At 36.2% G+C, this 12,551-nt stretch overlaps 1 protein-coding gene across 3 annotated transcripts in view; it reads right to left on the reverse strand.

The window, feature by feature from the left end:
- Positions 1-12,551, reverse strand: part of LOC113521412 (calcium-transporting ATPase type 2C member 1) — a 53,880-nt gene that overhangs the window by 35,522 nt on the left and 5,807 nt on the right. For all 3 annotated transcript variants that reach the window (XM_052903008.1, XM_052903007.1, XM_052903009.1), the window contains exon 2: positions 3,407-3,520. In XM_052903008.1, coding sequence (XP_052758968.1) covers positions 3,407-3,520 — 114 coding nt within the window. The remainder of the gene's footprint in view (positions 1-3,406; positions 3,521-12,551) is intronic.

A 12,551-nucleotide genomic window follows, 5' to 3' on the forward strand; every position in this document is an offset into this window, starting at 1 on the left:
TATTTACACAAACGCACAGATAGTTAAAAACTAATAATAATAAACACTAATTAAAGTATATAACAAATATGTCATATATATTTATATGTAAAAACATGTTAAAACTCTTGGAAGTAAGCTTATAAAAAAAAAACAACTTTCAGTTAGACACAAACACAACACAAACACACACACACAAAGTTTCGGCGCGGCCGAAAGATTCGGCCAATTTTTACCCGAAACCGAAACTAAGGCCGAAAGTAGAATTTCTGACCGAAACTAGCCGAAACCGAAACCGAAAATTCAGTCCGACACTAGTTTTCGTAGTACAAGAAAAAGGAGCTGCGCCTTTGATCTTTGTTATATATTACTTGAAGGTGGTACCTTTTGTACAAGGCAATGTGTCAATACAGTGCGTGTTCAACCTCCAATTGTTTAACACATCACCCTGTGTCGCATATCTAATCATCATCATGACCTGCCAACGTATACCGATAGCGCAGGCAGGGTTACCATTTTATTACAATCTATTAAAAAAACATAGGTCCAGGATTACCGAACGCCAAGAAGACGCCGGAGGTCGCGGTTTAATAAATAAGACATCGGTTCGCGATGAGCACCAGATTCCTTTACAAGATGGCAATGAACAAAATTAAGATCGTCATGATTATTGCCAAACGGAAACACAGCCAAGCAAACACAACTGCTTCACGGTAGAAACACGAAAGGGGCAAAGCAAGCCAACTACCCAAGCAGAGGACTACTATATAAAATCTTTCTGATAAATCAATAAAATTATATCACAATATATCATAATTGGGCGAAAGATGGGCCACAACGTCACTCTTAAAACATCTCCAAAGCCTAGCTGCGGTTGCCAATCCGCCTGCCAAGCGTAGCAACTACGTGACCCCCCCCCCCTCTCCAGGGGGAGGCTTATGTACAGCAGTGGACAGTTAAAGGCTGATATGGTGATGATATCATAATTGTTATTTATGTGTATATGTACCTACATATATTTAGAAGAGAAAATCCTATTTATTTGTATAATAAATGCGAACTTTGTATTAAAGTCTCCCTCTAGTGAAATATATCACCTGAAAATGTAATAAGACCTATCACAATTTAATTCTATCCATAGACAAATCCATCCAAAGATATTTAGAGCAGTATATATACATATACAAAAGGGACTACACACACAATAGCGCGAGATATCGCCGTTCAATACGGCCTTTTGGTAGTCAAATCAGACAGCATACGAAATGAAGGGCCTATCCTTCATACTGATAAGGGTTTTGAAATAACTAGACTTTACATCTAGCCTTTTCTCGTTATGTTAAAAATTTATCTTTGTCAAATATAAAACGTGAGGGTGGGAAGGGATTGTTAGTAATGGAGACTGAGAATCCTATTGCTAGCAATATACCCAACCAGGTCGAGCTCCTCGCGGTTCCCCCTGGAAACTATCATGGTTAATTCCTGATGAATTCATCATGATGGGCTAACTGGCCTGCTTCATCTTCACCTATCATCCTTCACTGGTGGGGCACCAGTGAAGGATGATAGGTGCATACCGTTAGCGCGGGTGGGGTTACCATTTCATTATCACCCATAAAAAAAAAACAACTATCCTGTCCTGTCGTGACCACGACGTGGTGTAATCCACGTCGAAACGTCGGTAATAAAAAAAATAGATACTCGTATATAGATACTATTTACCTGCAAATTTTTCATCGCGTTAAGTCCCGATAGTGTATTTAAAACATTTATTCAAGTCAAGACATTTCAAAATAAAAGAGCAAATCAATAACAAAAAAGAAATAATTGTTTTAAAAACATACCTGCAGAATGTTATCGTAACGTTAATGTGTTCGAAAAGTTTATACAATTTGTTTCTCATAACAATTTGATAAGAAATATATGAATACCTATATCTCGCACGGGTGGACATTTTTAACATTTCCCTTCACTGCCCTGCTCCTATTGGTCGTAGCGTGATGAAAAAGTATACTATAACCTGTCCAAGAGTATGAAGAATAATTGTACCAAGTTTTGTTAAAATCCGTCGAGTAGTTTTTGTTTCTATAACGAACATACAGACAGAGAGATAGACAAAAATTTTACTGATTGCATTTTTGGCATCAGTATTGATCACTAATCACCGCCTGATAGTTATTTTAGAAATATATTTCATGTACAAAATTGACCTCTCTACAGATTTATTATAAATATAGATAGATAGATAATAAGTCAAAGAAGACTATATAAAGAACCCCATGCTGTAGTCTCTTAGGAAAACCTCGGCAGGGAGCTCATTTCATAACCTGAGTGCTCGTGGGAGAAAACATCTATGAAACTGCGTTGTACGTGACCATTTAGACTGTGACGCGAGCAAGAACCTAAGAATCACGAATTGATTCTGAATTTATTCGAGATTTTAACGAAACTTTTATCAATATAATCTTAATAATACAGTTACAAATTTATCAAAATCTGTAGGCGTCATTTAGCGTCGGGGAAGCTACAAAAGTATCTAATTACAGAAGCGTCCTTTATAGCCATAATAAGGTTTCTAAACGATTCTCCTGAGTAAAGATTTCATTTTAACAGCTTTTTCTGTTACGAATTATAAAAGAGAATTTAATAAGTTTAATAAATCACAATAAAACCGAATTCAAGTGTGACAAAAACAGTTATTTTATCAGTTTTGATAAAATTTCTGTGAGACCAATCTGTAAATAAAAGATAAAGAAAAAAAGAATTTTCCAAATCGGTTTTATAACTGACAGAGTTGTGAGGTAACAAACATAATAAATACAATTGAATTTAGAACCTCTTTCTTTTTTAAAGTCGGTTGAAAGTGCTGGCTTTTACAAACAACTTCGAACGCATGACCATAACATTTTGCCTAACTGGGATATAACGATTTATTAGAATGAATAGTAGCCTATGTCCGTCTCCATCCCGAATAATACGTATATACTAAATTTCATAACGATTAGTCGAGATATTAAGGCGCCAAAAAATAACAAATAAACTCACTTTTAGATTTACAATGCCAGTAAGAAAGTGAGGCCTATCTGTGACATGTTCGTGCCTAAGATGCTACATATCTTTATAGTTAGAATGGCAAACAAGCTGACGGTCTACATGATGGGAAATTTTAACCGTCACCTATAAAAAGCACCAGATCCATAAAGATAGACTGAGATAGCAACGTTCGGTGTCTTGTTCTTTCTCATGCAAACGCTAACTAAAACGAATCTATTGATTTTTATTACAACACAGGGGGCAAACGATCATGCGGCTCACCTGATGGTAAGTGACTACTACCGCCTATTTCTCGCAACATCAGAAGCATTGCAGGTGTATATTCATAGATTTGATTGTCACTTGACTATTGGGGTAGAAATTTTTTACTCACCTCTTCCCAGGAGAGGATTGAGCTCTCAACGGCGCTGATCCACATGTCGCCGGCGCCTGCGCTCACGTCCGTCAGCCCACGTCGATCCCCTCCACCGTCTTCAGCGTTCGAGTGCTGAAACAAAAGAAAACAACTAGTTAACAAAAGTAATTAAATGCCATATAAGAGCAGTAATTAAAATATCAAATCTGGAAAAAAGAAGAGGTTTAAATTAAGAAACCGGAGGCCTAAATTAACAGAGGAATCCTAGACTTTTACCAGAGGGAGACTTTGTACAAAATTCGATTGCTTGGGTACCTCTGTCCCATTCGTGTTTGAACCGTGAAGCAGCTGTGTTTCGGTTTGAAGGGTGGGATATGGCGTGAATTTACTGGGTACAGAGGAATAACACCTGAGTCCTCAGGAATGGCAACACATGGAGAGTATCATGGGTGAGTATACAGTATACTCTGTTATGTCCATGGTACTGCTCATGTCTATAGGCAACGGTTACCACTTTCCATCAGGTGGGCCGTCAGCTTGTTTGTCATTCTAAGTTGTATAAAAAAAACACTTTAATGACCATATTAGGTTCGATGATCCCTGGTGTTACAGTCGTTCATAAGCTGCAGTAACCGTTTCCTATTAAACGGGCCGTATGCTTATATGCGACCAGAGTAGTGAAAAAAAATATACGCATAGACCAAACCTGATTCTCCGAAAAGGTGTTTATGCATGAATGAAGAAAGAAAAAAAGAACTATTTATGGCCATACACTTAAAAAAAAATATCTATATTCTAATCTTATATTTATATATTGCATTTCTCTAGACATGGATGGCAGAAAACCAGATCATCACCCATTTTAATAGAGTCCATACCAGTCAGATATGTACTGTATTTATTATTATTTTTAAGTGTAAAATAAATAATTAAATATGCATACAGGGTGAACGACACGACAACAGTTATCACTTTCAATACTGTCCTTAGGGGGGGAAAGGAATTGTTAGTAATGGAGATTGACAATCCCATTGCTAGCAATATACCCAACCAGGTCGACCTCCTCGCGGTTCCCCCTAGAAACTATCACGGTTAATTCCTGATGAATTCATCATGAAGGGCTAACTGGCCTGTTTTCATCCTCATCGATCACCCTTCACTGGTGCCCCGCCAGCGTATCCCGTTAGCGCAGGTGGGGTTACTATTCCATTTACTACCAATAAAAAAAAATACTGTCCTTATTTCTCAGTTATCTCGTATAAAAAATTCTACGAATCCACTCACCGCTGACATGTAAAATATCAGAGATGAAAATGTACTGATTTTATACTGAAAAAAAAATGACCCAAACACTAAAATTGGTCACACAGCTAACAATCAAGCCTAATTATAATTAATAACTAACCTTGGCGAAAAGACTCATTCTGCAATAGTACTGACGAGTTAAGCCAGAAAGGTTTACAATATTTATTAAAATAACTATATTAAAATAAATATATATTTCGGTTTGAAGGGTGGGATATGGCGTGAATTTACTGGGTACAGAGGAATAACACCTGAGTCCTCAGGAATGGCAACGCATGGGGGATATCATGGACGAAACAGTATACTCTGTTATGTTCACGGTACTGCTCATGTCTATAGGCGACGGTTACCACTTTCCATCAGGTGAGCCGTCAGCTTGTTTGCCATTCTAAGTTGTATAAAAAATAAAAAATAAAATCGTCATATTCGTAGAATACTGACGGATCTGACAAAGATTACATATATAGATCCGTCAGTATTCTACGACTATGACGATATGATATTATTTAAAATACATGTAGATACAAGTGTAATGTGTGCACTTGTTTGTGTAAACAGATTATTATTTTACAATTATTTATTACCTATATATAAATTTCATTTAACATCTCATATGTGTCTGTGAATGGACCTTTTGTTTTTTTTTTTGATGGATGAAAACGGAATGGTAACCCCGCCCGCGCTAACGGGATACGCTGGCGGAGCACCAGTGAAGGGTGATAGATGAGAATCAAAACAGGCCAGTTAGCCCATCAGGAATTAACCATGATAGTTTCCAGAAGGAACCGCGAAGAGGTCGAACTAGTTAGGGTATATTGCTAGCAATGGGATTCTTAGTCTCCATTACTAACAATCCCTTTCCCCCCAAATGGACCTATTTGAATAAAGTTTATCCAATAGTGAAGTGGGCTATAAAAAAATATAACAGTGCATTGCATCCATCGGACCGTGAAAACAAGGCAATAATTTATTAATGGTAGCACAATCATAATTAATTATATTAAGATAATAATATCACAGTATAAAAATAACAACCAGTAGTTCAACTTTCTTCCCCGTTACACCTACTTTATATAAATGTATAAAATAAACGATTTACTTAATATACTGGCAAAGATATTAGTTAAATGTCAATCAACTTACTGAGTGACTTGTGGCTTCTAGGTGGAACAATAAATGATATTATTTAAAACATTTGCACGTAATCAACAATTTATTGATAATGTATTTAAAAATTAAATTATAAATAGGTAAATACTCTATGTCAGCCTTTCCCAAAGTGGGCGATAACGCCCCCTTGTGGGCGCTACAGACCTAAAGGAGGGTGGTAAGAAACCCAGAAAAAATGGGGGCGTTGTGTAGAGGCTTGGGGGGTGATTTGTTGATCTCGAAGCAATGGTGGTTTTTAAGGAGGTGAAAAAAATGGGGGCGTTAAAAAATAATGTATTCTCAAAATGGGCAGTGGACAATAACTAAAAAAATCTAACTAAGTAAATTTAAAAAAATAAACTAAAAAAAAAATCCTTTTACGTACACACATACATATACATATCTATTACACCTGTCTACCATTAGGATAAGTAGAAATAATGTAACGCCAAATGCTGATGCAATCTATTTACCTGAAAAAATATACTTGCAGACTTGTCCCACAAAAATTTTATAAAATAGATTAAGTAGTTTAGTTTTTAAATCAAAACAACTGGTTTTACCACTAATTGTAATTACTTTATTCGTGAAACACAATTTTATTTTATATCTCTTTCTAGGGCAAAGCAATAAGCTGAGTCGTGACCATTTTGTGTTACTGTGGCACACGCATGAAGGGGAAAAATCGTTACTAATTTTATGCATTTTGTTTTTATTTTTTTGTACATATATCCAGAGGGAGACTTTGGACAAAAGTCGTTTGCTTGGGTACCTCTGCCCAATTCGTGTTTCAACCTTAAAGCAGTTGTGTTTGCATGGCTGTGTTTCGGTTTGAAGGGTGAGATATGGCGTGAATTTACAGGGTACAGAAGAATAACATCTGAGTCCTCAGGAATGGCAACGCATGGGTGTATCATGGGCGAAACAGTATACTCTGTTATTTCCATGGTACTGCTCATGTCTATAAGCGACGGTTACCACTTTCCATCAGGTGGGCCATGAGCTTGTTTGCCATTCTAAGTTGTATAAAAAAAATATATTTTTTATCTTTTTTCACTGTACATTTATATTTATTGTTGTTTGTGTGCTGTAAGTAACGCAAATAAATTATCTATCTATCTATCTTATTATTATATTACTTATATTTATATATATACCTGATTTAGACGCAGTTCGATGAAAAATAAAGCGGGCACTAGAGCACACAGTAAGCGAACGAAATAAATGTTTGTGGCCCCACAAATCAACTAATATGTACTTTAAATTCTACATTATTGACTTATATTATGTGTGACAAGTTATGACGTCCGTAGTTAGTGTATTGTGGACATCGATTAACCTTTAAAATCTAGCAAGAGAGGACCGCATACGCATTTTTAGGGTTCCGCAGGTTTTATTTTCAATCGACTTCAAAAAAATTCTCAATTCGGTTGTAGCTTTTTTTTTTCATTTTTAATTATTTTTAATGGTAATCCCACCTGCGCTATCGATATACGTTGACAGGGCACCAGTGAGGGCTGATAGGTGACGATCAAAGCAGGTCAGTTAGTCCATTGCGACGAATTCCACTAGAATTAACCACGATGGTTACCAGAGAGAAAAGCGCGGTGATCGACCGGATAGGGTGTATTGCCAACAATGGGTCAGTTAGACCTCCATAACTAGTAATCCCTTTCCCCCCTTTTCATGTTTGTTACCTCATAAATCCGTTAGTGTTATACTGATTAGGTTATATTTTCTCCGGCCTATGCTATAATATAAAATATTCTATAATCTAATAATCGGAATATTTCAATATTCTATGCCGGGACCACACGGCAAAACAGCGTTTTATTTATCCGTTATTAGGCCAATATATAGATAATGTAACTACGATATATAGATATTATTCTATATTACCCACCAGAGGGAGACTTTGTACAAAAGTCGATTGCTTGGGTACCTCTGTCCCATTCATGTTTCTACCGTGAAGCAGTTGTGTTTGCATGGCTGTGTTTCGGTTTGAAGGATGTATGGCGTGAATTTACAAGGTACAGAGGAATAACACCTGAATGGCAACACATGGGGGTATCATGGGCGAAACAGTATACTCTGTTATGTCCATGGTACTGCTTATGTCTATAGGCGACGGTTACCACTTTCCATCAGGTGGGCCGTCAGCTTGTTTGCAAAAAAACTCTTAGTATAGATTTCTGCACATTTCTCCAATTTTCTTGATAATTTTTATTTGAGAGTTTACGTATATAAAAATCATTTGCCTGGACTACTGTGGCCACTCAGATTTCTGACGACACACAGCTGCGCTTGCACAGTTGTTTCGATTTGAAGGGAGATAATTATAACGTCACAGTTCTTAAAAATGCAAATGAATAGAATATATATATATATATATATATATATATATATATATATATATATATATATATATATATATATATATATATATATATATATATATATATTTCATATAATGTCGTTTTTATATTCCGTTCTATATAACCCTACTTTTCCCTCCTATCTTCGTGAACGTTTTGATTTTCTAGTTCCCCATGACGTGTCCTCCCGTTCGACGAAATCTCTTATCCTCAAACTCCCTTCACACTCATCTACGCGCTATAGTGGATCTTTTACCGTCCATGCTGCTAGATTGTGGAATTCTCTTGCCATATCTGTCCGTGAGAGTCAATCCCTAAATATTTTTAAGAGTAGACTTAAAGAGCATCTTCTATCTCTATGAACATATATTTATTTATCTATATGTGTAGGTATATTGTATGTATATGTGTATGTATATGTAGGTTTATGCATAGATGTAGGTATATATTTATGTATATGTATGTGTGTATTTGTACTATATAATATAATCTAATTAATTTAATTTTGGCTATTTAAAAATTGTACACTGCTGTATCCGCTGACATTGATGCTCCTTTCCACTTTGGGTTTGCTGGAAGAAAACTCTATCAGAGTTAAGCTCGCCTTTGTACTTTTGTTTACCTCTGTCATATTTTTATAACTAATGTGTACAATAAAGTATTAAATAAAAATAAATAAAAATATATATATAACTTACTAGACATACATTATAGGCGTTATAAGGTCTATGAATGAAGGCCTTGGGTACTATCTGTGCGTATTCACGACTAAAGCAATAAACTGATTACCCTTTTAAGACGAGTCGTAAATTTATCATTAAAAATTGCAATTAAAAATTTTAATAATTGACGTTAAATTTTAACAAATAAAAATTGTCTGTCACTTGTTAACCATTCTTTGTAGGTACCGTATAGAATCAAAAATCGATATCTAATGTTTAACATTTTTTTATATACAACTTAGAATGGCAAACAAGCTGACGGCCCACCTGATGGAAAGTGGTAACCGTCGCCTGTAGACATGAGCAGTACCGTGGACATAACAGAGTATACTGTTTCGCCCATGATACCCCCCATGCGTTGCCATTCCTGAGGACTCAGGTGTTATTCTTGATCCACAAGAACCACTATAATGGATTTATATGAATGATTAATTTTGAATTCTAATAAATAATGATTAGTATAAATTTTTAATATAAGCATGTAAAAAAACAACAAGGGCCAACGATGATCGAAAGGTAGCAGCAAAAGAAATGACAGAAAAGGCAACAAAATGGTGCAACAGAGACAGCTGCATTAGTTGGAAGTTAATGAGGGAGACCTATATCAAGCCTATTGCAGACTTTCTCGATGTTTTCCAACCAAGAGTATAAAATAAATGGCTCGATTTGCTTACACATCTGTATCTAATAACATTTACGCACGAAGCAATTGATGACTCGCGTATGTCACTAAAATCAATAAGTACCTACACCGTAACTAAATAGTACAATAGAGATATTATCGCGAGAATACGGCTACAGAAATTCTACAATAGACATGTCACTTCTCAGGCCTCAATATATTTTAAGTAGCGAAGTTGTGTGTATGTATCTGTTATATACACGCACACGCACACACACTGAGAAATCTACGACAGATCAATTTTAATAATAACTTTATACAGATGCCTTCTGCCATCTATCCTTCAGAACAGCGATACTTATCCAATTACCTATGAATTTATCTTGCACGCTATTAAAACTGCCGTGTGGTTCCGGCATAGAATAGGCCACCACTCCCTTTCCCATGAGTGTCGTAAGAGTCGACTAAAGGAGGGCGAAATAGGCAGCAGCGTCCCTTTTAAAACATCTCTAAAAGCCTAAATGCGGTTACCAACAAGCGTGACAACTACTGACAAATCTCCTTTTACGGGAAAGGCTTATGTTCAGCAATGGACAGTTAACGGCCGAAATAATAATAATAAAATAATAGTTTTAAAACACTGTGATGAAATCAAGATATAGATTTAATTATATAAATTTTTGAAGAAGAATATTCACTACAATAAGAGTAGTACATATTAAAGATGAACTAAAAGGAAACATGCAAAACCGTAAAGCTATCTTAAAAAAAAAAAGACATGCTAAAAGTAGGGGAGAATAAGCACTCACTTGGTCTAAACCAGAGACTTTACACAAGTCCTTTACATGGATATCTCTATCCTACTCTTCGTTCTGGCGGCAAGCAGCTATGCTTGAAAGGGAAATTTTCTTTTTTTTTTTTTTTTTAATAGGTGATAATGAAATGGTAAACCTGCCTGCTATACCGATAGGGTATACGCTGGCAAGGCACCAGTGAAGAATGATAGGTGAGAATGAGGGTAGGTCAGTTAGCCCATGTGTTATATCATCCTCAGCTATTATATCATGACCAAGAAAATAAAATCCTCCGAACCATTAGACAAATAAGTTTTCTTTGCTCTTAACAAATTTAAAAATAAAATCAGTTTATCCGATTCCAATAGCCATCTGCCACGTGCAGTCCAGAACGGGTTTGGTTTTATTTTTATCGTGTAAATAATCATAATGGCCACAACTAGGTGGTCTGGTATGGCATATGCGATTATATGAGCGCAAAGTCCGTTTGTATATTGGATAGTTCGAATTAGGACGATAGGAATCGTGGTAAAATTAGTATGGGATCATAAGGGGAGTAAACTTTTTCGACTGCGAGGGGGGCATAGATATACACACAAAATAAATAATAGATTTTGCTCCTAAGACAAAAAGACAGACAAAAAATCCAAATCGGCTTTATAAATGATGGAGTTATGAGATAACAAACATAAGAAAGGATACAACCTTTTTTGAAGTCAAATTCTTCTCCTTTTTTGAAGTCAGATGAAAATATTGAAAAAGTCAAATAGAGGTTGCGAAGAATAATTCAAATATATAAAAAAAAAAAACAAGTTTTTATACGTACTGGACTTCATCCGCGTGACCAATATAATTATGGTGATTAACTTATGTCCTTCACCATTACAAATCGAAAACTACGTCTGTCTCAAATTTCATAACAATTGTTTTTTTTTTTTATACAACTTAGAATGGCAAACAAGCTGACGGCCCACCTAATGGAAAGTGGTAACCGTCGCCTATAGACATGAGCAATACTGTGGACATAACAGAGTATACTGTTTCGCCCATGATACCCCCCATGCGTTGCCATTTCTGAGGACTCAAATGTTATTCCTTTGTACCCTGTAAATTCACGCCATATCCCACACATCAAACTGAAACACAGCCATGTAAAGTAGCCATGCAAACAACTGCTTCACGGTAGAAACACGAGTCGTTATGAAGCCAAGATGTTATAAACAAACCCACTTTCACAAGAGGAAAGAGATTGTTAATAATGGGCTTTAGAGCCTGTTAGCAGGCCCATTGCTAGAAATACATCCTATTAGGTCGACCTACACGCAGTTCTTTCTGGAAACCGTCGTGGTAAATTCCTGTGGAATCTTGACGATGGACTAACTAACCTGCTGTCATGATCATGGGAATAACCTCACCTATCATCTCCCACCGACGTCGACCGATAGCGCAGGCAGGGTTAATAGTCCATTCTCACCCATGGCGTGTGGTCCCGGCATAGAATAGGCCACCCCTTCCTTTCCCGTGGGTGTCGTAAGAGGCGACTAAGGGACGACGAGGGATGGGCAACAGCGTCCCTCTTAAAACATGCCAAGGCCAATGCGCCTGCCAAGCGTGGCAACTACTGGCAAATCTCCTAAGGGAGAGGATTATGTTCAGCAGTGGACACGTAAAGGCTGGTATGATGATGATAAAAAAACCCACTTTCACATAATATAAATAAAATTATTACACTACATATATAACATAGTAAATTTGAGAAGTATCTAATTTTAGGATACAATTCAGTGAATACAGAAACCATGTGAAGTATACAACATAATACAGCTATTTGTTTCAAGTGCACTCCGTCATCTCATTCATTATTCTAAAGCACTTAACGCTTTATGACACGGTTTCAAGGTTCCATGAGTTTGAGAAAACATCCTAAATGTCCACGTACAAACTGTTGTATAAGTCAGCAGCAAAAATTAACGTACATCTATAGATTTCCGAAACACTTTTTAATATATAAATAGCTAAAAGAAGATTAACACCAAGATTAAATAAATACAAGTAGGTAATATAACGTTATTGTATAACGTACAACGGAGTATAGGAATTTTTGATTTAATGTTGAACATATTTTAATGCTGATTCTACCTGCGCTTTGATTGAAACAGTTGATTGAAAAAAAAAGTAACTACTAATAGCTACTTT

Source organism: Galleria mellonella, unplaced genomic scaffold, assembly GCF_026898425.1.
Source record: "Galleria mellonella isolate WM207_F2 unplaced genomic scaffold, CSIRO_AGI_GalMel_v1 utg99, whole genome shotgun sequence".
Lineage (NCBI taxonomy): Eukaryota > Metazoa > Arthropoda > Insecta > Lepidoptera > Pyralidae > Galleria > Galleria mellonella.